Consider the following 24,003-nt stretch of genomic DNA (forward strand, 5'->3'; position numbering starts at 1 on the left):
GTTATGGAATCTATGGACTGCTAGTTAAAAAGCAAGAAACAAGAGGTGGGAATAAGTAGACAGTTGTCACAGCAGTGAAAGGACTCCCACATCTGTATTGGAATAGTGCTATTTAACCTATTCATAAATACCTTAATCAGATATTAATAGTGAGTTAGTCAAATTTGTGGGTGGGACCAAGTAATTGAGAGTGGTACAAGACCACACAGGTTGGCAAGAGTCTAAATTCTGTCTCTTGCATCTGTGTGAATGGGAAATGCAATGGCAGATTCGTATCAATGTATGTCAATGATGTTTATGGGAGGCACAAGCAGGAGAAAGAAGAGGAGGAGCAGCGGCAATTTGAACTGTCTGTGACCGTCCGTGAAACAGATGGCTTAGTTGAACCCAGGAAACAAGGTGCTAAAAAACAAGAAGCAGTCTCTGAATGATAAGAAAATGTGGAAAGAGGAGTAATGAATGCTGTGTTGTATCACATTTTTAGACAATCTTAGGTCCCTTCCACACAGCTGAATAAAATCCCACATTTTCTGCTTTGAACTGGAATATATGGCAGTGTGGACTCAGATAACCCAGTTCCAAGCAGATATTGTAGGATTTTCTGCCACAATATCTGGGTTATATGGCTGTGTAGAAGGGCCCTTAGACAAATCATTACTGGAGTTCAGATAGGGCTTTTAAAAGAACATCATGTTTTAATATTTATTTCTAAGTAATGTGAGTACAATAATGTTTTGCATGTTGGGTGCTATTTGGAGTGAGTGCGTGCTCCAGAATTGCACCATACCAGAATATCTTTTTTTGGTAATCTTTCTCAAAATGATGACTAGAATTGACACAAAATCACTTCCAGTCGCCATTTTGAGAGGAACTACTATGGCAATGGAGATATTTTGGTATGCTTGGTGGGGGAGAGGGCATAGCCTGTGGAAGGAGGATTGGTCCCTGACCACCCATACAGTTGCCCAACATGAACCTTGTGGTGGAATGTGACATCATTTGATTGTTTTTAAGCCTGTGAATGGTTTTTGATATCGTTTTTGATTCTATGATTAGAACACATATCGGAGGCACCACACGCTAAGATCCAAAAAGGCGGTGTTGGGGAAAGACTGCACCATACAGCTTCTGACCACTGGGATATTGTATAATAGAATTATAAGAGGCCTAATATGGCCTTTGCTCCATGTAAAATCTCCAGCTAAAGCACCCCTAGCCGGCAGCTGTCCAGACTCTTTTTGAAGACTGACAGAAGGAGAATCCAACCACCTCTCTAGACAATTGGTTCCATTGCTGAACTCTCAGTGTCAAGGTTTCTAATATTCAGTCAAAATTTGCCCTCCTATAGCTTCAAACCATTAGACCAAGTTCAACACTCTGAGGCAGAGAACAAGCTTGCACATCCTCTTAGTGGCAACCTTTGAGGTATTTAAGGACTGTGATCATGTCTTGTCTGTCTTATCTTCAACATGTGAACATGATCAACTTCTTCAACCTCTCCTTGTATGATTTGTTCTCCATACTTCTTTCATCCTCACTGCCCCCTTTTGAACCTGCTACAACATGTCTATGTTCTTTAAAAAATGAGATATTCAAAACTGACCAAATTAGTCCAAATGAGTACTTTGCATGTAGTACTGCTGTGCCAAGCATTTGATTTTTGTGACCAAAATACAGAATTTTGCATTTTTTCTACTGAATGTCATTTTATAAATTTCAGCCCAGTTTTTTTATTTATCAAGGTCATTTTGAATTCTGTTCCTGTCTTCCAATGTGTTTGCTACTTATGCCAGATTTGTATCACCAGGAAAAAATGATAATGATAGCAGATCCTCTTCAATATGTTTATATTTAGGATACTACTAGTTTTATCTTATCCCATATTCTATATAACATGTACAGGGATACACAGGAAACCAGTATATTGAAGTTTAAACATGTCAATGAAATGTCATCATCCAGCTGTCCAGCCTATATTTTCTTTAAAAATAATAATTCTTTTAGGTATACTGACAAAGGCTGAAATTAAAAATGTAGTCGACTAAATTTCTCCAAACTTAATGTTGTCTTCCTTACAATCTCATGCTCTCTTATAACTACTAACTTCAGTACTTGGCCTACTTATTATCTAGTGCTTGGAAATGATAATATTTAAATATTGTTATTGCCCTTCATTATGAAATATTGTATTATTTAAGATATATGATACTTGAAAAAATACCTTTAAATACAGATAAACAAGGAACTGAGCTGTTCTAAGGACTAGTTGTTTTTCATCTAGAAAACCTGCTTATTATATAGCACTAACCTGCCCATTAATTTGCATTCAGACTATATTTAGTAATTCCCAGTATGGCACTTAAATATATGTTAGAAGAATGGGTGACTTCTGGGGGGAAAAGATATGTTAACTGGATATTTGTGCCAATCTGAATGGCTGGTTCAGTCTTTTTCTTGTGATATGATCAGCCTACGAGAGCTTCACAATGTGATCTTTTGAAGACAAGTGCAGGGAAAAATTGTACTCTAACAATTCCTAGAGAGTGAATGCCTGTATTTGTTTCCCTAATTTCCCAGATTTAAACTAGTTAGACAGAGCTGGTGGGAGCAATCTACATGCTTTCTTTCTGTGTTGACCATTATACAAGCATCCCTCTAAATTAGTAGATTATGGTGTGGAAGGCTGAAGGGGAACATCCAAGAAAATCAGAAATAGAATTGGGGTTAATAGTCTCACCAGTAAAAAAGAAAATAATTATGTATTAGCCATAGTAGTTTTACAAGCTACTCCTTGTAAATAAGGTACTATCTATAATCTACCATTCACAAGCATCCTATGACCCAGCTAATCACCCATAGCCTACATGCGTTTAGTTTTAGAGTTTCTTTCACTTGCTGCTACACTCCGGGACTCCACAATCCCAAAAAGCTTAATTGACACTTAGTGTTTTAGTAATTTGTGAATTAAATATGTCATTTCTCCATCTAAGGACTCTTCATCAATAGAGAAATAATTACTTACATTTTTCCATGTCTATAATCCCAATTTGTTTTACTCAATTGCAGATTATAATACTTCTGACATTTCTTAGTGGATATTACATGTTTTCAAAACAATTAAAGCCTTAAACATTGATAACTGCCATGCTGCTCTTACAAGGGGCAGATACATAATGAAGGAATTCACCATTATTATTATCAATTACCAAGCTGTAGAATTTACAGTTATTTCTCAGAAAAGAGGGACCACATTTTAATACAAACTTTTATACATTGTAATCAGTTTGAAAGAAATCCAGCACTGAGTTTGAGAGTCACATAATACAGGGTGTTTGAAAAAGAACTCCCTATTCACCATTTAAATTAAATGGTGAATAAGAAGCTATTTTTCAAACACCCTGTATAATGGTTTGAATGTTGAAGTATGACTCTGAAGAGCAAGGGTTGAATCCCTATTCAGCACAGAAACTCACTGGGTGACTGGGCAGATCACACCTTCTCAGTCTCAGAGGAAGGCAAAGGCCTCTTGAACAAATCTGACTAAGAAAACTCTGTGGTAGGTTCACTTTAATTGTTATCACTTGGGAAACACCTGAGGGCACGCATCAACCACAACAAGCACTAGGTTCAGCAGTATAGGAGTGGATATATTTAGTGGCTAGGACACATGCTTTGTATGCAAAAGATCCCAGTTTTTGCCTGTGTTATCTTTAGGTAGGGCAAAGAAAGATTGAAATGCCATGGGTGGTTGCCAGTCAGTGTTATCAGTTCTGAATAGATGTATCAATTCATATGTCTTTACTATATTCCTACCAAACTACCTGTAGTAGCAATAACATTGTTATTGTAGCTTAGCTGCCATTATTATCCTTATTATTATTGTTGTTTAGTTAAGAGGGGAATTACGACATCTTGTATTACCATGTTATATAGTTGGCTCTATGTATCTGTGGCTTTTGCATCCACTGATTCCATCATCCACGGCCTGAAAATATTAAACCAAAATAATTCCTAAAGAACAATTTTTTATTTTATATTTTATTATATCACTATATATAATGAGATTTGAGCATCCACAGATTTTGGTATTCATGGGTCATTTGGAATCAAATTCTGGCAGATTGCAAGGGCCCACTGTATTGCTGTCCAGTTGCAGTATGAATGTTAAAGGCACAGACCAGTTAAACACACCATCTTAATATAAATTCAGTGGTTGCATCTGGATTCAATTATACTGAGACATGTATGAAATGTTCTTAATATGGGAATTAATATGGTCATTTCTTACTTGTCCCACTGATTTCAGTTGACCATTTCAGTGTGCATTTACCAGGACTGAGTGTCCATATCCTAACCCAGTGACCCACAAAAGCAAGTACTATTTCTCAGCCAAAGACTTCCCTGCTTTCATCCTGGGGATACTAACACAAATATATTCCCTTTGAAGTTTCTTTGCTCCATATTGTCCACTTTAAAATCAGTGAGGCTGAAGTGCTTTTCATTAGTTTTGAATGCTGTCATTTCTATTGTCTATTAAATATTGTACAGGTATTTCATTTCAGTTTATTCTTTTGCATAAAGGTTAACCTGATTGCCTTATATTGAATATACTGGATATACAATACATTCCTGGCAGAAGGTGATATATATTCTATTGTAAGAGGAGGAACTGAATGAACTGATGTTAAGAATGACACTTCAGTATTGTCTTTTGGTCTCTATATTTTAACCCTTCTTTTGTGGTCTCTTGTTGCTACTGAGTAATTGGTTAAAGTTAAATGTTGTCTGTAAGTGAACACAGTACTACCACCTAAGACTTGCAATGCAGAAATGTCATCTAGGATACATTGCAGGAATCATATATGGGAAAAACCATGGTGTTGAAAAACAGAAAGAAGCCGCAAGACGATACTGCAAAGTATATCAGGTAGCCTGTCCTGAAGCCTTTAAAACCAGCCTGGGGTTCAAAAAATTAGACTAAAATTGCATCAAGTCAATGCCTTGCCTTGTTTTATATTATAATATAGAAAAACACTTGTCAGGCAAATAATGTTAAATTCATGGTCAGTTTAAGCATTCATAGTAAAGCAAATTAATATTCCAAATCAGGGATTTGTAAATGTTGATTATTTTTCTTAATAAAAGTGTGCACTAGACTTCGGTTTTCTTGTAGATGATGTGAATATATATTCTCTGCCCTTTTGATACACATAATTTCAGACTTAACTAATCATACACTTTTAGATTATGTATGTACCAAATTTCAGCTACATTATGTGAAAATATTGTAATGTTGATACTTGATTGTGCTTTTCCTGCATGGCAGGGGGTTGGACTAGATGGCCCACGTGGTCTCTTCCTACTCTATTATTCTCTAATTCTTTTTTGTTTTTAGTTTTTAATGCCATAGCATCATATACAGTATATATGAAATAAAATTATATTACATGTAAAATATTTTCCAAATAAATTCAAAAACTTATTTAAACATCAGACACCTTTGTGACTTGTATAAGTATGTGCACTATAAAATCAACCCCATTCCTCACATTTTATTAAGTATATGGTATGCAGATAGGGGAATTTTTCAGGAATTAGAATTGTAGCGTCCTGGTCAACAAAGCTTGAAAATTTTATTCTTTTGGATTATGTGTCTCAGAATCCTTCAGATAATGTGGCAATTTTCATGTATGATATTGACAATGTCACCTTTTAACTTCTAAAAGAAAGGTGCTGTTATCTCACCCCATGCCCAAAGCAACAAACATCAAAATACATGAGGCAATATATACATCTTTATTGAAACAATAATCTTGTATGAAATCCTTATAAAGGTAATAAAACATATTTTTCTATTGGCAACAGTCTTATTTTTATTTGTCCACAAAATATGTATCTATTCAAAAGATACATTTGAATGTAATATACATACATAGAGTTCAGCTTCAATTAAATACTATATATGCAATTGACTATATTTACATAGAATAGCATTTCATTAAAATACTAATAAAAGCAATGTCTTTTTTCTGAAATGGAAATACAGTAGCTCCTTGTAAATTGTATTGAATTTGTTCATTTAACTGTCAGGCATTTCCATTTTTAAAAATAATATGTTATTATAACCTAATAAACTTTTTCCCATTTGAACAGTGTTTTCCAGACAAACATAGTTGTACTGCTCTATGACAAAAAATAATAATTAAAAAACCTATTTGGGGCTTAGGACCAATTAAAATGTCCCAAAAGAATGTGTGAGCATTCAAGTTTTCAATTGCCTATAGTCTCTGCAAAAGATACATTTACAGCCTTTATTCTTACACTTACTATATTGTATACTGTATTTACTGACCTTGATAGTCAGTGATTTCTTTCTATAATAGTCACATTCTGACACTCTTTTAACTACTCATTATGAGAATATTTGCACTTCCCTATAATTTGATTACATATTTGCTGAGATCACGATCAAATAGATTAAGTTATTGTGTTGGATCCAGAGTGTTAGCGCTGAAATCAAGCTTAACATTATTAACTGAAGCCCATTGATTGCTGTGGTTCTTCTCTGATGAAATTTGGATCCAACTCATTGATTCAATAGGAGCTAACTGTAACCAAATTAGTCTGAATCCAACCTTAGGTGTTTTGATATTCTGGATGAATTATCTGGAATATTTCCCAGTAACATTTCAGGTGCATCTGGTAACGCATCCAGTCATATCTATAGCTGCCTTCTTCAACTGCTGTCACCTCTCATTATTGGCTATGATGGCTGGATCTGATTAAAATTGTATCCCAAACATCTGGAGGACTCTTAAGTTGTGTAAAGCTGGCTGTAACACATACAATATCTGCCCAATGTTTTCCTAGTTAACATTAGCAGAGCTTTGACCTACTTAGTGTTGTCCTTTCTCAACACACCAAATTTCCAGACTTTTTTTTAGTTTACCATGAAATTGGGGGCAATCTGAGTTTTAGTCATTTTTAATTATTAATATAGCAGTTAATATTAATATGAATGTAGATTTAATCTTACAAGCCTAATACATGTATGTGCATTCCCAAACATGTTGGTTGTGTCATACACTTGTGACTGAATAAATACATATATATTACTACATGATTCATGCAGTATATTCTCTGACATTTGTTTCTTTGCTTTCCAGAATATTGCATTTGCATTTCCAGTTTTCAAATATTTCAGAGAAGCAGTTTGTGATAACTGAGATAAATGCATTGTTAGAGAACTAATTTGGATTGCTTTTAAATTATGTTTGCTTATCTCCATGTAGGACAGCACATAATCTTTGTTTCAAGTGTTATTATTTTAACAATTTACATTCTTAATTTATTCTCAGTGATGGTATTAAGGAAAGGATCCTTCAAGTGTTACTCAGACAACATTTTTAAAAATCTTTTCATTACTATATGATGTATTAATCATTGTTCCCTACTAAAATTATTGTTTTTGAAAGATAGAATGTGTTTTAACACTTTTGCTCCTACTATCTGTAGATAACTGGATACTTCTAAAGGTTTCTTCAGGGTATAAAAGTATGTACAGTTGACTCTCTGCCTTTGCGTGTTTGATTATTCACAGATTTGACAAATAAGTTCTTTCTAGAAATCTCTAGGTTCCCCAATGCAACCATATGGTCAGCTTCAGCTGGACGTTGATGACAGAATTGTATGGGAGAACTAAAGATTACTAGAGAGAATATTTCTCTAGCATTTTATGTTCTCTAGTATGACTCTATGGTCAACTACTTGTAGAAGTTGACTATAAAACTTGACCATAGACTCCTGCTGGAGAACCTAAAAAGGTGTTTTTTAATACCCGGTTTTCCCACTTTTGCAGAGGTCCTGTGCCCCTAACCCTAGTGAATGTGAAGGGCCCACTGCATTTCCATATTTCACATACTACAGACAATTCAGATGACCATATGCAAAATAAGATTATGAATGAAATGCACAAATGTTATATGTAATCTTCTATTTTACTGAAATGCTTAAGCTGCCTTGAGTACCTATATTGGGATAAAGGTGGGCTAAAAATAAATAAATTTCTATTTAGGGGGGCCCAGTGGCACAGCGTGTTAAAGCGCTGAGCTGCTGAACATGCAGACCGAAAGGTTATAGGTTCAAATCCGGGGAGCAGAGTGAGCACCCACTGTTAGCCCCAGCTTCTGCCAACCTAGCAGTTTGAAAACATGCAAATGTTAGGAGATCATTAGGTACCGCTCTGGCGGGAAGGTTACAGCGCTCCATGCAGTTATGCTGGCCACATGACCTTGGAGGTATCTACGAACAACGCCGGCTCTTCAGCTTAGAAATGGAGATGAGCATCAACTCCCACAACTGGACTTAATGTCAGAGGAAAACCTTTACCTTTAGACTTCTATTTAGTGTAACCCACATTTTTATTTATCTATACTTTGAATAATGCAAGTTTAATTGGGATACATCTAGTTTAAGTACAACCTACCATTTAAAGTAGACTGCGGATTGCACTGCAAAATAGATGGCCAAGCTGCCATTTTTCAGATGTTGTCAAGCTGCAATGTATGTCAGTTATAACTAACAGCCAATAGTGCAAGATAATGGAAGTTGCATTTGAAAAACATCTGGAAGGCCACATTTTGTAGACTCATGTAGTAAAATATTCTCTTAGGTTGCTCTCTGAGAATCTATCTAAAATCTCACTAAAATATTTGAGACTATTTTGAAACAAATAGTTTGTGGGTTACTCATCCACAGCACAAGAACTGAACAGTCATAAGTGCACATATGCAGCATTAAGTGACTTGGAGCCTTTTGCAAAATTATAATCCTAAAATGTTCTGAAATATTTGACTTAAAATATTTTGAAATGTTTGAAAGCACAAGGAATTAGGTAAAAGAAGGAAATCAGATTTATTATCTAAGGTTGCAGTCCTCAAACATGTAACCTTGGAATGGGCTCACTAACTGGGGGAGTTTTTTAGAGATTCGAAGACTAGGGTTAATACCCATCATCCTGTACACACAAACCTATAATCACTGGAAAATTTATTGCGTTTCTCTGTGATCTCTGCTTCATCACACAAACCCATATGTAGAACATCATTTGGAGAATTCTAGAATTGGGTTTTGGCAGTTAACGTATACCTTCCAATTCCCAGCACATGCTCAAATTATCACTTGTTAGCTTACCATTTGACATCTCTTAAATTGTGCTTGAAATACTATGAAGTAGTTTGAAAATCTATGCTTTATTTGCAATGACCCTTTACATGTGTCAGTTAACACTTGATGTTGGAAGCAGTAAATGAAGAAGGTACACGAGTGAAATCACCTCCAATAATCTCCTGTGCCTGTTCATATATACAAAGACAAGCTGAATGTTAACTTGTTCCACCTTCAGTTGCACTCCTTGAAATATCTTCATTGTATAACCCTGGTGTATTTCCAGCACCATGCTCTTCATTTCCAACACAATAATCTATTCTGTGCATTGCTGACTGTTATAAATATTTTATGCATTTCACCCCATTACCATTTTCTGCACACACTCTATGGCGTTTGTGTTTACTTCAGTAGATGTCAGCCTATATTTCTCTGTATACCTTTGATGCTTTCTTCTGGTGTTATAGTAAGGTGTGCATCTTTAATACACTTGTTTTTCTGAGCATTTACTAATTTGTACTCTTTCTTTGTTCAGAGTTTATAATGCTGCATTTTTTATCTTGCATGTTATGAAAAAATTATCTCCCTGTTGCTTATTTAAGCAAATTCCTAAAGCATATATGACAGCATGCTCATTTTTCTTTTTTAAGACAACATATTTACTTTTGAGGTATTAACAAGCATGGTTTCTGATACACACACACACATATCTCTATTAATGCATAGTTTGATCCAGAAATCAATTAAGCTACTTTGTTTGAGCTAAAGATCCGGATAGTAAGATTAATTGTATGGTATTTCAAACTTTCTAGCTTAACTGGTCTCTGAATCAAAGCCAGTTTTTTTTAATTGTATTCCCTTCTCTACCCTGTCCTATCTATCAGTAAGTTAGTGCCTTATCTTCTGAGTTTGTACAGACTTGTTTTTCCCCCTATGTGCCAGTGTGGCCTGCTTCCTTCTCTAACTGGTACAGCCTGTTCATTATAATGTTTATATTTATAATTATTATAATTGCAAATAAATAATTTACAAACCTTTAGTACTTTGGTGTCCCAAAGCACTGGTTCTTCCTTTTCCTTCATGTGGAAGGTGTATTGTGTTACACTCTCTCCAGAGCTCAATAACTTTCTCCCTTTCATTTTGTACTATCCAGACTTTGGCCTTATATATTTGTTCTTTTTCTGGCAAAATGTTATACCTCCATTCCACCCAATTCCATGCTGTCTTTGTCCTATTACTTGTTTCTCAAGTATTTCCCACAGGGAGATCTGTATTCTTTGTGTTGGATGAATTCAACAATGAAAAGGGACAGAAAGGGTTTTACTATAGAAATATCCTTACCCTCTGTGGAATCTGTTTTCACTTTAACAACTCTCAGTGTAAAACAATGGTTCTCAATCTAGGATCCCCAGATGTTTTTGGCCTTCAGCTACCAGAAATCCTAACAGCTGGTAAACAGGCTGGGATTTTTGGGAGTTGTAGGCCAAAAACATCTAGGGACCCCAGGTTGAGGACCACTGGTGTAAAAGAATGAAAGCACGTGGTGTGTTAACATGAACTGTATCAAAAATCCTAACTTTGGCCTTATGCAGTTATCAGGCCTATTTCTCCATTGAGTGGGGTGACTTCACCAAATGACTTCAAATATATGCCCAAACTAGGAAGTAAGTTCTAATGTAAACAAACTGATTTACATCTAAAAAACCCCAATTAGGCTGAGACTGAAAGTTCTCATGATTAGTCTGTGCCTATGACTGGATTTCTGGAACTTCTGGCCTGACTATCCCAGATGCTCAGACTTCAGCTAAAATAGTTTACAACTGATTATTATGAGACTGATCATCTCTAGGGATTCAGTGTCTGTTTCCAGTGCCTGCCTGACATGAAGTTCTGGACTTGGTGCAGAAAGGCATTATTCTGTATCTCCCTGGCACCTCAGCTCTTGTCCAAAGGAGTGCAATCTGACTCATTACTTTTTGATCAGGGCCCTTGTGATATTAATCCTGTCCATTGGTGGCATGCTCCCAAGAAAAGCTGGATGAGTTCAACGCTGGTACTCAAGATGTACTTTCATGGAATAAAATGCACATTTGTGACAGAACAGGCAGTCGCTTCCATGCTTCCATTCCCATTTCCTCCCCAAATGTTGTATCCACTTGGGAACTTTGACTTGAGCTGCAGAAATGGCTTGTGGGTTGCAGATCTCCGCCGATGTCTTGGTGCCTCTAAAAGGCAGCATATTCACCTGTGCTGGAGGACCTTCTTATAGCAACACCAGAGGCACGCCAAGTGGCCAGCTACTGGTCAAAAGGACATTTAGTATAATGCTAAGTTTTTAAACTTTGTATTTTTAAAAATACATTTCAACTGTATCCTCGGTTCGCCTCTTCCACGATAAATAAATACCTGTGCTGTATGCTGACACACAGGCGCTCTGCTCTCTCCATCCCTGCCTGCTCCCCCCCCCCCCCCCCCCTTGCGCCTCTCTGTCTGGTGTGCACCTGCTCCCTCCCCACCCCCTTCCCCGATCACTGTAGATCTGCCTCCCTTTATACAAATGCTCTCCTTCTCTAGATCTCTACTTTGTTTCCAAGTCCGCTGCTAGGTTCGGATACAGTCACCGCCTCACTGTGCGCCTCCCGCATCTTGATGTTGGTGCGCCCTTGCCTTCTCCCGTTTAGGGTGGCAAGATGTGTGTGTGTGTGTGTGTGTGTTTGGCACGGCTTCTTATAGGGCCGGAGAGCGCTTGCGTGGCCGTCCCTGTCCCTTGCTTGCCCCTTTCTCCCCTCTGCCGCCCCCTCCGGCCGTTTTGGCCTCCTCTTCTCGCCTGTGCGCTCTTCCCTCTGCATCATCATCATCATCTCCTCCCTCCCTCCCTCTGCTCCCTGTTATTCTGGGTATTGTGTGTAATAAATGCACGGCCGCCTCACACTAATCAAGCTGATTACAAATTCTTGCGCGCCCTGTGCCGGAAACCGCACACCCCTCGGCGCTCTGTCTCTCCCCTCCCCTCGCCAATCTCTCTCTCTCTGTGTTTCTCTCTCCTTTTCCCCCCACCCACCTCGGGCTTTCTGGCTGCAACCCCCTCCCCCTCCAGCCTTAACCCTCCAGCCCCCTTTGAATCCGATTCCTCTTTCCACCCCTTCTAGATGCCCTTTCTTGCCTGATCCGCCCCCCCCCCCCTTCTCCTCCTCCTTCCGCACCTCTCGGTTTACTCCACCGCCGCCACCTCTTCCTCCTCCTCCTCCTTCTCCTCGTCGTCTCGGTGCCTCTCCCTCCCAGGACGCGTCGGAGGATCCGGGGCCGCCGGGGAACAGCTCCAGGCAGCAGCAGGGAGGCGACGTCCTCCTCCTCCTCCTTGTCTTGGGCTGGATACATATTAGGAAAAAAGGGGGGGGGGATAAAAGCCCGGTGGCCTTCGGTGTTATTTTGTATTAAAATGAGGAGGAAGAGGAGGAGGAAGAAGAAGCAGCGGCGGCAGAAGCAGAAGCAGCAGCAGAAGCAGCAGCCAGCAATAGCGGAGAGGAAGAGAGGAAGGAGCGAGGGACGGCGGCAGCGGCAAGAGCAGGAGGAGGAGTGATGAGTCAACTAATAATTTAATGGGGACAGAGAGAGAGAGAGAGAGAGAGAGAAAGCGAGCGAGCAAAACGAGCTACGTCCGGGGGACACACACTCATACACACAGCTCTGTAACATCCAGCAACAACCACCCAACCGGCCTAAATCAGTCATAGCCAGCCGAGGGACAGACAACAAGATCACTGGATTTATTTTCATTATTATTATTATTTATTAATAATAATAATATTTGTGGGGTAATTTCCTTTCTCTCTCCTTCCTTCCATCCTTCTCTCTTCCTTTCTTCATCCTTTTTTTGCCTAACTCTTCGGAAGTAGATTTTGTTCCTATTTTTTTAATCTTCTACTCCCAAGTGAAGTGATTTTTTTTTGTTTTTACTTTTCATGCTGACTGTGTTTCCTTCCTTTCTCTCTCTCCCTCCCTCCTCCTCTCTTCCCCAAAGCAACCTCTTCGGGTAAATGAGGAAGGAGAGATTCTCTGCATTTTCTAAAAAAAAAGTAAACAAGGCAGTGAAACTTGAATTTTAGTGCCTCTAACTTACAACTTTTCTACGTTCGTTTTATGCTTTTGTTATGTATTTTCTTTCCCTTGCAGAGGCTTTATGTAGAAAGTTTGGGGATTAGTTTTTTGGGGGAGCGATGTGCTGTGTCTTATCAGAAAATAATTGTAAGACAAACTCGATAGATTTTCAACATTTAAAAATATTAAGCGGAAAAGCTTTCACCTCCCCCCCCCTTCTTCATTTTCTGCCTTACACTTCTTTGACATCAGTGAAGATTGAAACAGGTCAGCATGTGTTTCACTTTTCCTCTTTTTATTTTTAAAATAAACTTTCCTATTGCCAGCACTACACCATCTGCTTAAATTGTATGCCTGCCTAATTCTCCATTTTTTGCTCATTTATTAATATTTTTGTCCTTGTTGCCTCTCTTACCATGGCTGCTATGTTTGGTTTATATATTTCCCCTTCCCCTTCCTAAAATAGAATTTTGGGAGAGAAATATCCTTCAGGTTTCCTTAATTTTGAGGAGGGTTTTTTGGGGTGGAAAAGAAGTTAGAAACCGTCATTCTGCTGTTTCAAAGGATTGGTCTGCAAAGGAAATCTCCTTTGATGCTGTTATTTATATGCTGTCAAGTTTTGAAGTGGTGAGTTTCGGTTCTTTTTATTAAAAAAATTGCTCAAACTGCTGTGTTCCTGTTTCTAGATAGTGTTTTGCTTCTTTGTCTCTTTAAAAGGTCACAGTGAAAGCTTGGCCTGGATTATGACAGCCATATGGAATGGATAAGAACAGAGCCTCTCTTAAATGTGATTAAGGGGTTTATCTGGAGGGAGGAGGAGGAGGGGAAAGGGAAGAAAGGGGAGGGGGCTAACTCCGAAAGTGAGGAAGGCACAGGAGGCTATTCTTGTCGAAGCATAGCTTGGAGAACTGAATTCAATTCTGGAAATGTTTACTGTGTTCCGGTCCCATAGTAGTAGTGGATTTGGGAAACTAAATGTTGAAGCTAGTGCTTGCCCTGAAAACCTCTAAGATGGAGCAAACCTTGTACCCAAAAAGTCATGTTATCACCAGACACAATAGTTCAGTTCATGAAGCTGTCAAGAGACAGGCCATGCTGACTTGTTGATGACTTTTTCAGGAGGGACACTTTGAACTTTAGCCTTAGGGAGTTTAAATTACTAAATCCTGTGTTTTATGTTCATGTAATTTTTCATTTCAACATCAATCTTTTTGCAAGACAACCGAGTGAAAAGATATGTCATGGATTTGTGTTGAAGAATGACCTATTCAGTATTTTATTTTGTTCAGTACACATAAAAAGGAATTGTAATCTTATCATCATTGTTTGTTGCATGTTAGCTAATGTTGAGCAGGTATGTGATACGGATTTATTGTTGTTTCACCAAAAATCTAGAAGCAGGTGAGTTTAAAAATTGTAGGAAGTGAAGGTGATTTTTTTTTGTTTTCTATTCAAGGTATTTGGAGACCATCTACTAAATTTCATGGAGTAATAGAAAAGTAGTGTCAAACAAAGTGTTCTGGAGAAGCAATGCCAAACAAAGTCGATGTTAGTAATTTAGATGTGCAGTTTTAGGTTAAACAGCAGTTAATGTAATGAAAAAGAATAATCTTGATTAAAAAAAGTGATTAAAGTAGGCATATTTATTGTTAATGAGACTCATAACCAAAAACAGATGGGACCACAATCAACGGTAAACCTTTGGTTCTCAGCATGTCACCCTAGAGTGTAAGGATAAATAACCATTATATTCTAAACTTTATAGTTATTCAGCTGGCATTCTTAAGGTTGCTTCTAAACCTACGGATTAGCACACTTTTTATGAAAGACAAAGCAGCCAATGATTAAACAAGAAACAAATTAGAAGGGGAATATATAGCGTCTCTAGCAAAATGAAGATTTTAATGGAGCTGAAAAAGTAATAAATTTCCTATATGCTCAAAAGTGCCTATTAATGGGTTAATACCTTATATGGTTGTGCAATTCCTCACCCCATATTTTAATGTTTATACCTAACAATGTAAGTATTGCATCACAAATGACTGGTCACCTGTTCTTAGTGATCATGCTGCATAAGTAATACAGCAGGCATTATAGTTAAATCGTAGTGAGGAGAAGTGTCATATTGCCTATTACACTTATGAAGTAAGAATCCGTTTTGAATAAAAGTACAGCCAAATCCTTTAACTCATTTTCCAAGAATCAACAGCTTCTCCCTCTGTCTTCATTCTGTTTCTTCCGGTATGTCATTATTACAAGACTCTTATTTGTAACATGTACTATGTGATCTGGAACATGACAGTAATTTTTTAAAAAGATCAATCATGGTAGAAATATTGATATTTCAAAAGCAGTGCTATATACTTCACTATCAATCTGAAGTTATAGATAGTTTATAGATAGCTTTGGGTTTTTTTCAATTCTATGTTTATACTAGTATGCTAGTATACATCACAATTATTTCATAGGTGCTGAAAGGTTTTTAATTTGATACCAAAAAACTGTGATTGTCTATAGAAGCTTTTGTGTTTTTTCTTATGATTTTTATATTAAGACATAGTTTAGCCAGCATTTTATTCTGTTCCATGTAACATGAAAACATAAATCTACATCTTTTTATCTGATGTTAATCAACTTTTGATTATAGAAATAAGGTTAAATACATTAAATATCATGCCTAGTGACTGCCAATTTAAGGTTTTGTATTATCTGTGAAAGTGTGTGTATGTGTGTGTATACACACACATATGAAAAATCACATTAGTAATCTGTTGCATGCTTAGCAAAAGTTTCCATCCTTTTTCCTAAGGAGTCATGTAAATAATAGCTTTTCTTTATTAAACTGAAATATTTTGATGAATATGGAATTTATGTCAAGATCATAGGACATACACATAAGGGATCTGTAGCAGCAGGTATATTCATCTGTGAATAGTTGGTGTGACTAAAACGTCACACCAACTATTCTCACTCCTGAATTCCTACAATATAATTCCATATATTGGTTAGCATTTATAGCAGGTTAAGAAACTCTTGAAATTGACAGATAATTAGACAAGTAAATTTCGTAACGATGTATTTTTTCTTAAGAAACATTTCATATTATGTGAACATGCTATACAGATGTATTATGTACATGTGTAAAGCTGCCTACATAAAACTACGCACGCGTATACAACACATATATTTTTTTAAATCATGGCAGGTGATCTTTAGAGGCGGGACTGAGTATGGATCATTTGAACGAGACAACTCAGGGGAACGAACATTCAGAAATGTCTAACAATGTAAGTGATCCGAAGGGTCCACCAGCCAAAATAGCCCGCTTGGAGCAGAATGGGAGCCCATTAGGAAGAGGAAGACTTGGAAGTACAGGAACTAAAATGCAAGGAGTACCTTTAAAACACTCTGGACACCTGATGAAAACACATGCTAGAAAAGGTAACACAATAATTCTGACTTTGGAACATTAATTTTTTAAAAAATATATAGGTTGTCTTTTAGAAAAACCATACTTCCAACATTTTGCATAACTTGTACTGTACTATTATGTTTCTGTTCTACAAATATCTGATCCTTAATTCTAATGGAAGTGGCACTTGGAAGACTGAATTGCATGCTTCAGTGGCGCATCTTGTTTTTTTGGGGTGGAGTCTTTTAAATAAAAAAGCGAAAACACTTCAAAATTATTTAAAGGTATATTGAAACCAAGTAATACTGCCAAAGATAACCCTTGTAATCGACTCTTTCTGCATGTCTTGTTGAGCAGAACACTTTTATAGCATTTGAATGAATAATAGATTTTTGAAAAAGCTATATTTCTACTGCCACTTTTGACAAGAATCCAAAATTGGAAGGTCAAGAGCATATCTAAACTATTTGCTAATTTGCTTCAGGAAAGTAGTACAGACCTCCTTTTTCAGGGTGTTCAGTAAAAAACCCATTTATGGTGACCATTTTTGCACTTTGTTTCCTTAAGTACAATTCATTACTAAGCAATGAACAACTTGGGTGTCGTATTATTCAGTGACTGGTTTACTGTAATTAGACTTTCTCACAAGACAAAAATGCTTTTATAACCAGTGACTGATTGTGATATTTGTGTATTTGTAACTCTGTATTATGATTATTTTAAAATTAATAGTATGCATAATATTTTTGGATCACACACGCAGTCATTAATTTAAGTCCAGATATATTGTATACCATTTGACATTTGTTTTAACGCTAGTTTTTCCAGTATAATTGCTTCATGTTTATAATTTAGATTTCTTCTTGCATTTGCAAAGGAAAGTATAACATTCAGCTAAGACAATTAAACATACATAGTTAGAAGACACTGGCATTTTATTCTGATGCATAACATTTATCATACAATCATTTATTTTTTCCCTTGGATTGGCGAAAACAAAGAATATATTGATCCTAAAATGAACAGACACAGCAGTCCGTATTGTTAGATCTCTATCTATTAAAAATGGAAAAACAGCACTTCAGCAAATTCTTTGGCCTCTGCTCATGATTACCCTATTTATTGATTGTTTGCCAAGAATGTATGCATCTTAAGAAAGCCAGGGTAAGGCATTAAAAATATAATTTATTGCTGCTTTTTAAACAGAGTGCATTAATATTACACTGTAAAGCACTATGGCTGTATAAAAAGGACTTTCTGACGCCTGCAAACATATAAGTTCCATAAATTCCTAAATAGGAAATTTCAGCTGTCTCTGATATTATGTGATATTTGCACAGCAAACTTTAATACCAGGACAGTTTTAGACAAGGATTCTACAGACTTCTTTGCTTCTTATGGCAGACGTGCTGTTTACATAGACTCATAAACCTTCAGCAAAACCTCTAACACTGCCTTCAGGTTTAAATCATGCTGTATTTTTAGCTTGAACACTGACCACTGCTTTCCCCTTTAATATGGAAGGTTATAAAGTTGCTGCACTTGGAGCCCTTGCCAAATGCTTGCAAGAGTGATCAGCTAAACTGAGATTGTAGTCTCCTGTCTAACATTTTTTGCATTTGACGTTACTGACAAGCTATGGACCTTTAACATCTGTAGTCAGATGATACCTCTTGGTAGTTGTAGCCTCTTTGAAAAGCAAAACTTTTATTTTAGATACATTGACTTGCAGGCCTTCCACAGAAGTACACACACATCAAATTCACTTTACAATTACAATATAAAAAATAATTACTGTGTATTTCTCTCAGTGCAATTTGGGGTATTTGAAATGAGACACTGAATTTTTTTGTAGTTTTTTTAAATAATGAAGTTTGTTTTTAGTAGCCAGTGATAGGAAGGAATAGACTAAGAGGATGCATTGTAAAGCATGAAGCATATTAATCTGTAGACCCTGCAGCTACTTTTATAAATAGTGGTTCCAGACCCATCTTTTTTGCTCACATAATGCTCTATTTCTGTTTTGATGGGTCAGTACATAATCGTGAAGCAGGTTTCAAGTTCTGAAAACGGAACCAAGGAGAAAGGAACTGTTTACATTATAATACTTGTACTCACCCCCCCCCCCCCTTTTTTTTCCTTGCTGGTTGTTTTACTATGAGATGCAAAATACTGGCAAGTGTAGGCTTATGTTTCATGCTGAGCTTATTCAGCAAGCCAGAGAGAGTTTGTGCACTTTTCCAAACAAACCTGAAAGGGTTGGTTTGCCAGGCATTGCCTTTCTAGTTCACTGCAGATATACTTCAAATGGTCATATTCATTGCAATCCTCTACTGTTTAAGAGTATAAAGGGATTATAGTGAAAGTTACTTTGATGTCATCCATAAATCACTTTTACAAGTGTAATATGCTGTTATATACCTTTACAGGATTAGATGACTTCTGTAAATGCAGAGGGCAGTGCTTACAGAGGCATTAATGTTATAGGAGTAATTGGCGATCTTAGACACCCTGTTAAAGTAACCTTTGCCATAATTTATGCTAAAGAGTATGCCCTTCTGGCATTATGCCATGAGACAGCTCCTGTGCAGCAGCTGTTTAACCCTTTCACTTCTTGTTTGGAGAGGGCCCTCCACATCACAGAAGACAGTCAGAATTTCATTGATGATTTAGTGGATGTGGAGGTTATATTTACATACTACTTCCCCTTTGCTTGTAATTTTATGAGAACAGCTCTTTTCTATATTTTATGCTACCTGAATGGTACTGCATTCAGGCAGATCTATTCATCTTCTAAACTAAACTCAAACTAAATCAAATCTTATAAAAAAACCTTAATTTGCAAAAATCACAAAAGCTTTTATGTTAAAATTTCTACAATGTTTCAGTGACATAATCCCTTTGAGATCAGTGAAATATCTACAGTACAGTTTATAAACCTTTTGTTCATACTGACTTTTGGGGTCAAATCACCATAAAAAGGGAAAATTGAAGAGTGTCACAATGTTATTGCTGTTGCAGAGTACACATAACAAGAATACATTGGCCTTCCTTAAATAGGAAATAGTATTGTAAGGTTTTTTTTCTCAATGTTTTTCTTGTTGGATGGGTGTGTTCTGCTTATTTCCAAACAATAAAATGAATTAGCATTAGGTTGGGCTTTGGTTTTCCTTTGCACTGTTTTGTTAATGGGAAACTTGAAGAATAGCCAGACAAAGGTGAAATTTTGTAACAATTAGGAATTCAGTATTTTTGGCACAATGAAGGAAGTTTTATTGTAAACATAATTATGTAGATGTCATTTCAGTGGCTTACTCTAAAGGCTTCTGCAGTACATATTTAAGTAGTCACACTGCAGACTCTCATAACAAATCAGATGGGATAGGGACAACCAACATTATTTCTCTGCAAGCAATCCTATTATTTCTGCAAATAGAACTTACATTCTACAGCAGACTTAACACCTGTTATTACATTTATTAAATGTAAGTATATGAAATAGCCTGTATTTGACAGGAACTTCTGGACAGGATTTACCTGCATAATATTTCATTTATAACTCATTTGAAAAATAAAGGCAAATATTTCTCATGATTTTGATTTCTTAAAATTATTATTACAGGAACCATGCTTCCAGTTTTCTGTGTAGTGGAACATTATGAAAACTCCATTGAGTATGATTGCAAGGAAGAACATGCAGAATTTGTTTTGGTAAGGAAGGACATGCTATTCAACCAGCTGATTGAAATGGCATTGCTATCACTTGGATACTCTCATAGCTCTGCTGCCCAAGCAAAAGGTAAATATATCTTGATAGACTGCAAAACAATCTGTGTTCATCTGCAAATTGGAGGATAGAATGTAGTATTCTGTATTTTGGGGAATTATTAACTAATGTCTGTAATATGCTGGCAAATTGTGCTTAGATGTATTTTTCACAACCATTTTACTCATGTAAAATGTTAAAGATTGTGATTTTAATGAAACAGTAATCTGATATGATATGCATTGTTTAGGATCCACAGAAATTTGAAGGGCGGATATACTATTGAGGAAGTGATCTTTCTAAGAGAGATCTTCTTTCTGTTCTTTGATGAGAAATCTATCTGCTCATATTTTGCAGTTTAATGACATATTAACAATTCTTAATGCTTCATGTAAATAAAACCTTTTACTAGGATTATTGCAAAGGAGAAAATACTTAGAAGACTGTGAATTTATTTTTAAAATGTCATTTATATTTCAGTAATTTCTACCAGTGGTGAATTCCTTATCTATTTCCTTCAGTTTGATCTTCTTTCTCTTGTAATCTTTCTGTCTGATACAGGACTTATCCAAGTTGGGAAATGGAACCCAGTTCCGCTCTCCTATGTAACAGATGCTCCTGATGCTACAGTAGCTGACATGCTGCAGGATGTTTACCATGTGGTCACACTGAAAATTCAGTTGCACAGGTACGTCATACCTTGCGGTAGTCTTCGGGTAAAATTTGAGTTCGATATATTACAACTGATCGGTATCTGCTGAGTTAAGGAGCCAATCTGCCAAAAAGTACCTGTATTCTTTTGTTACTGACATTTTTCATTGGGAAAAACCAACCCACAATATTGTAGAAATCTGATATTCGCATAGCTTCGATTCATGGCTTTTATTCTGGTATCTCATTAAAAGTATATTGCATTTTAGTCAATTAAATGATGCATTGCAAGAAGGCATTTTACATAAAGTTTACTTAAGAGAAAAATATTTTTGCATATCATGAACAGCACCATCTGTGTACATTTTGAAAAAGAATGACTTGTTCGCTCTTATTGTTGCAGTCAAGGTTTTTAAATTTCACTGTAACTAAAAGAGGAGGAAGCTAATATATTAATTCTTTTCATGATCAGTTGTGAGAAGGCATTACACCTTAAATTGTTTTACCAAGTGCATCAGAGCAGGAAGGTAGAAGTAACATGAAAAAATAGTCGCCACATGCAGCTGATGTATAATTCATGCATCAATACAGCAGATGTGTTGTATAAAGTAATTAACTAATCGGAACAATCAGGAGACTGAGAGCAATCTCCAGATGCATCTGCTTGATGCGCAAAATGAAATCTGTCTGTCTTAAAGGAATGTTCTGCAGCAGAATGCAATCTTGTAATAATCCCTTTTCTCATCTATGTCTCAAATAGTTGCCCTAATCTAGAAGACTTGCCTCCTGAACAATGGTCTCACACAACAGTAAGGAATGCTCTGAAGGACTTACTGAAGGATATGAACCAGAGTTCATTGGCCAAGGAATGTCCCCTTTCACAGGTACTTAACATAACAGTCAGTAAATAGTGAAACACTATGGGCAACATTGATTTGGAGGTTTCTGCTGCTGGAATCTTTTGCCAAAAAAGCAAATTTGCATGACCACTTTGTCAGTCCTTAGAATTTGCTAAATTCATTTTAAAACGAATAATGAGTATTGTATTCATTTTCACTGGAATAATACCAAACTAAGGTTTCGCTGGTTTTATGCATTATTTTTTTGGATTTATCATGGCAATTCCCTTAATAGAGAGTATATATAACAGTAGTTAAAAGGCTCTTGATTTTGTCCGAGCTACTCGTAAGTTTGAATGTTGTGTTACACCAACCAAACTAGAGAGAATGTTGTTGAAAATAAAATGTCATCCCAGCATTCTTGGAGATCTGGAAATCAGAGATGTGTTATAACTAATCCAATGATATAACAGTGCTTTTGTATAATGTGCAAAACCGATCACATTCATATCACTTCCTACCTTGTCTAAAGTGGAATTTAAAAGCTTCTGTTATTTGGTTATTAAATAGATTGTAAATCTATCTTTCTGCCAGACCATCAATTACATTTCAGTGTCCCTGAGTTTTTGGTATGTGTGTGTATGCGCGCGTGTGTGTGTATGAAACCTGTAGCTTTTTTAGGCTTGTGTTTACCACATTGCCCTTTTGTGCTTGCTTGCGATTCCCTTGTTTTAATGTCTCTTCCCTGCGCTGAAATATTGCTTTGGTCAATCTCAGTAACCACATTCTGATTTCTGTAACTGGGCATTTTTTTCTGTAGTCATGTTATCCTTATTTTGCTGGAGTTTCTTATATTTAAGTATTATTTACACACAGTATGTCTAAAGATTAAAAAAGAAAACCTTATGTAGGGGAGGCTTTGAGCAGAGGTGAGCAGTGAATAAACTGGTGATGGACTTGTCATAAAAATAAAAGAGGTTCCATACTGTTGGCCCATCATGATTCACTATTGTCTCATGGCACTATGAGCCACAGCATGGGCAGTTTGGATGATAAAGTATTTCCCACTGTAGATGGACACAGTACTCTGGAAAAACAGGACTTGTATATGAAATGGTTCCTATATTTTAACGCAGCAATCTTTACAACAGCCTTGTAAGATAAAACTGTACTTGTATTCATATAACGTAGACTGAAACTGAGAGCTGTTGGTTTAAAGATGCTTGAGGCAAACTAGTTAACTTATGTCAGAAGCGAGATTTGAATTGGGAATTTCCTGGTTTACAGCTCATCCTTTTATATACTCAAATTGCTGAACAGTAGTTTATCTTTTGATAAACTACTGTTCAGCTCTTTCACTATAAAATGGTTTATTTGCATTTGAGAGGGAGGAATGTCTTAATTTTTGTCATGTTTAGGATTGTAGTCTTAACATGCATTGTTGGAAGCAAACCAAATTGAAATTAATATGTCTTGCTTCCAAGTAAAATTGGGCTCTGCAGAAATATAATATAGGTAAAATAAATTATGTTACAAATAAAATCCAGATGTAGTGAACACAACTCTCAATCTTTTTTAAAATGTATGTACATATTCTGTGTTTTGAGCTACTATGCAAGTATCTTATAATAAATTCATGTATTGAAGATAGAACATTGATTTTTAGAAGTTTTTAAGCTTAGCGGAAACCTTTTGGGGGGTTTGGTTGTATAGTGAAGAGGATACTGGGTAGAAGTTACTCAGTATTATCTTTAGCAGTTAGAAACAGAAGCAGTATGTTTGCTGTACTTGCTGTGTGCAAGTATTTCTTGAATTTGTAGACATTTATATCTTGTAGAGCTAAGCAGTCTCATCCAGTTCTTTGCCTGGATGGAGAATGCTTGGAAACCACATTTAAATTGATTTGAGATTTCTAAAGCAGGAGAGGGATGTAAGCATCCTTAAACTATGTGCATGAATATGTTCCTTTTGTATTGTATTTTCAGAGTGCTCCCGTAGTTTTAAGGTATACAGCCTCATGCTGTGTGTATTTTTAGTTGGTGTGTTGAGTTCAGAAGCAACTCCACTTGGTC

General features: G+C 36.5%; 1 protein-coding gene and 1 long non-coding RNA gene across 9 annotated transcripts in view; one reads left to right on the forward strand and one right to left on the reverse strand.

Moving 5' to 3' along the window:
- satb1 (SATB homeobox 1) overlaps nt 1-24,003 on the forward strand; it is a 118,244-nt gene that overhangs the window by 14,622 nt on the left and 79,619 nt on the right. For 6 of the 8 annotated variants that reach the window (XM_062957942.1, XM_062957945.1, XM_008112715.3 and 3 more), the window contains exons 1-5: nt 12,459-13,890; nt 16,469-16,704; nt 20,298-20,474; nt 21,003-21,129; nt 21,853-21,976. In XM_062957942.1, the coding sequence (XP_062814012.1) occupies nt 16,494-16,704; nt 20,298-20,474; nt 21,003-21,129; nt 21,853-21,976 (639 nt within the window). In that variant the 5' untranslated portion in view covers nt 12,459-13,890; nt 16,469-16,493. Of the gene's footprint in view, nt 1-12,458; nt 13,891-13,921; nt 15,505-16,468; nt 16,705-20,297; nt 20,475-21,002; nt 21,130-21,852; nt 21,977-24,003 lie in introns of those variants that run through there. The other 2 variants (XM_062957943.1, XM_062957944.1) reach the window with 2 other exon arrangements.
- Nucleotides 5,778-12,508, reverse strand: LOC134292577 (uncharacterized). Its single transcript, XR_009999824.1, has 2 exons — nt 12,369-12,508; nt 5,778-11,462 (listed from the first exon to the last, which is right to left on the reverse strand). It is a non-coding gene; the product is annotated as an uncharacterized LOC134292577 (long non-coding RNA).

This window comes from Anolis carolinensis, chromosome 6 (genome assembly GCF_035594765.1).
Source record: "Anolis carolinensis isolate JA03-04 chromosome 6, rAnoCar3.1.pri, whole genome shotgun sequence".
Lineage (NCBI taxonomy): Eukaryota > Metazoa > Chordata > Lepidosauria > Squamata > Dactyloidae > Anolis > Anolis carolinensis.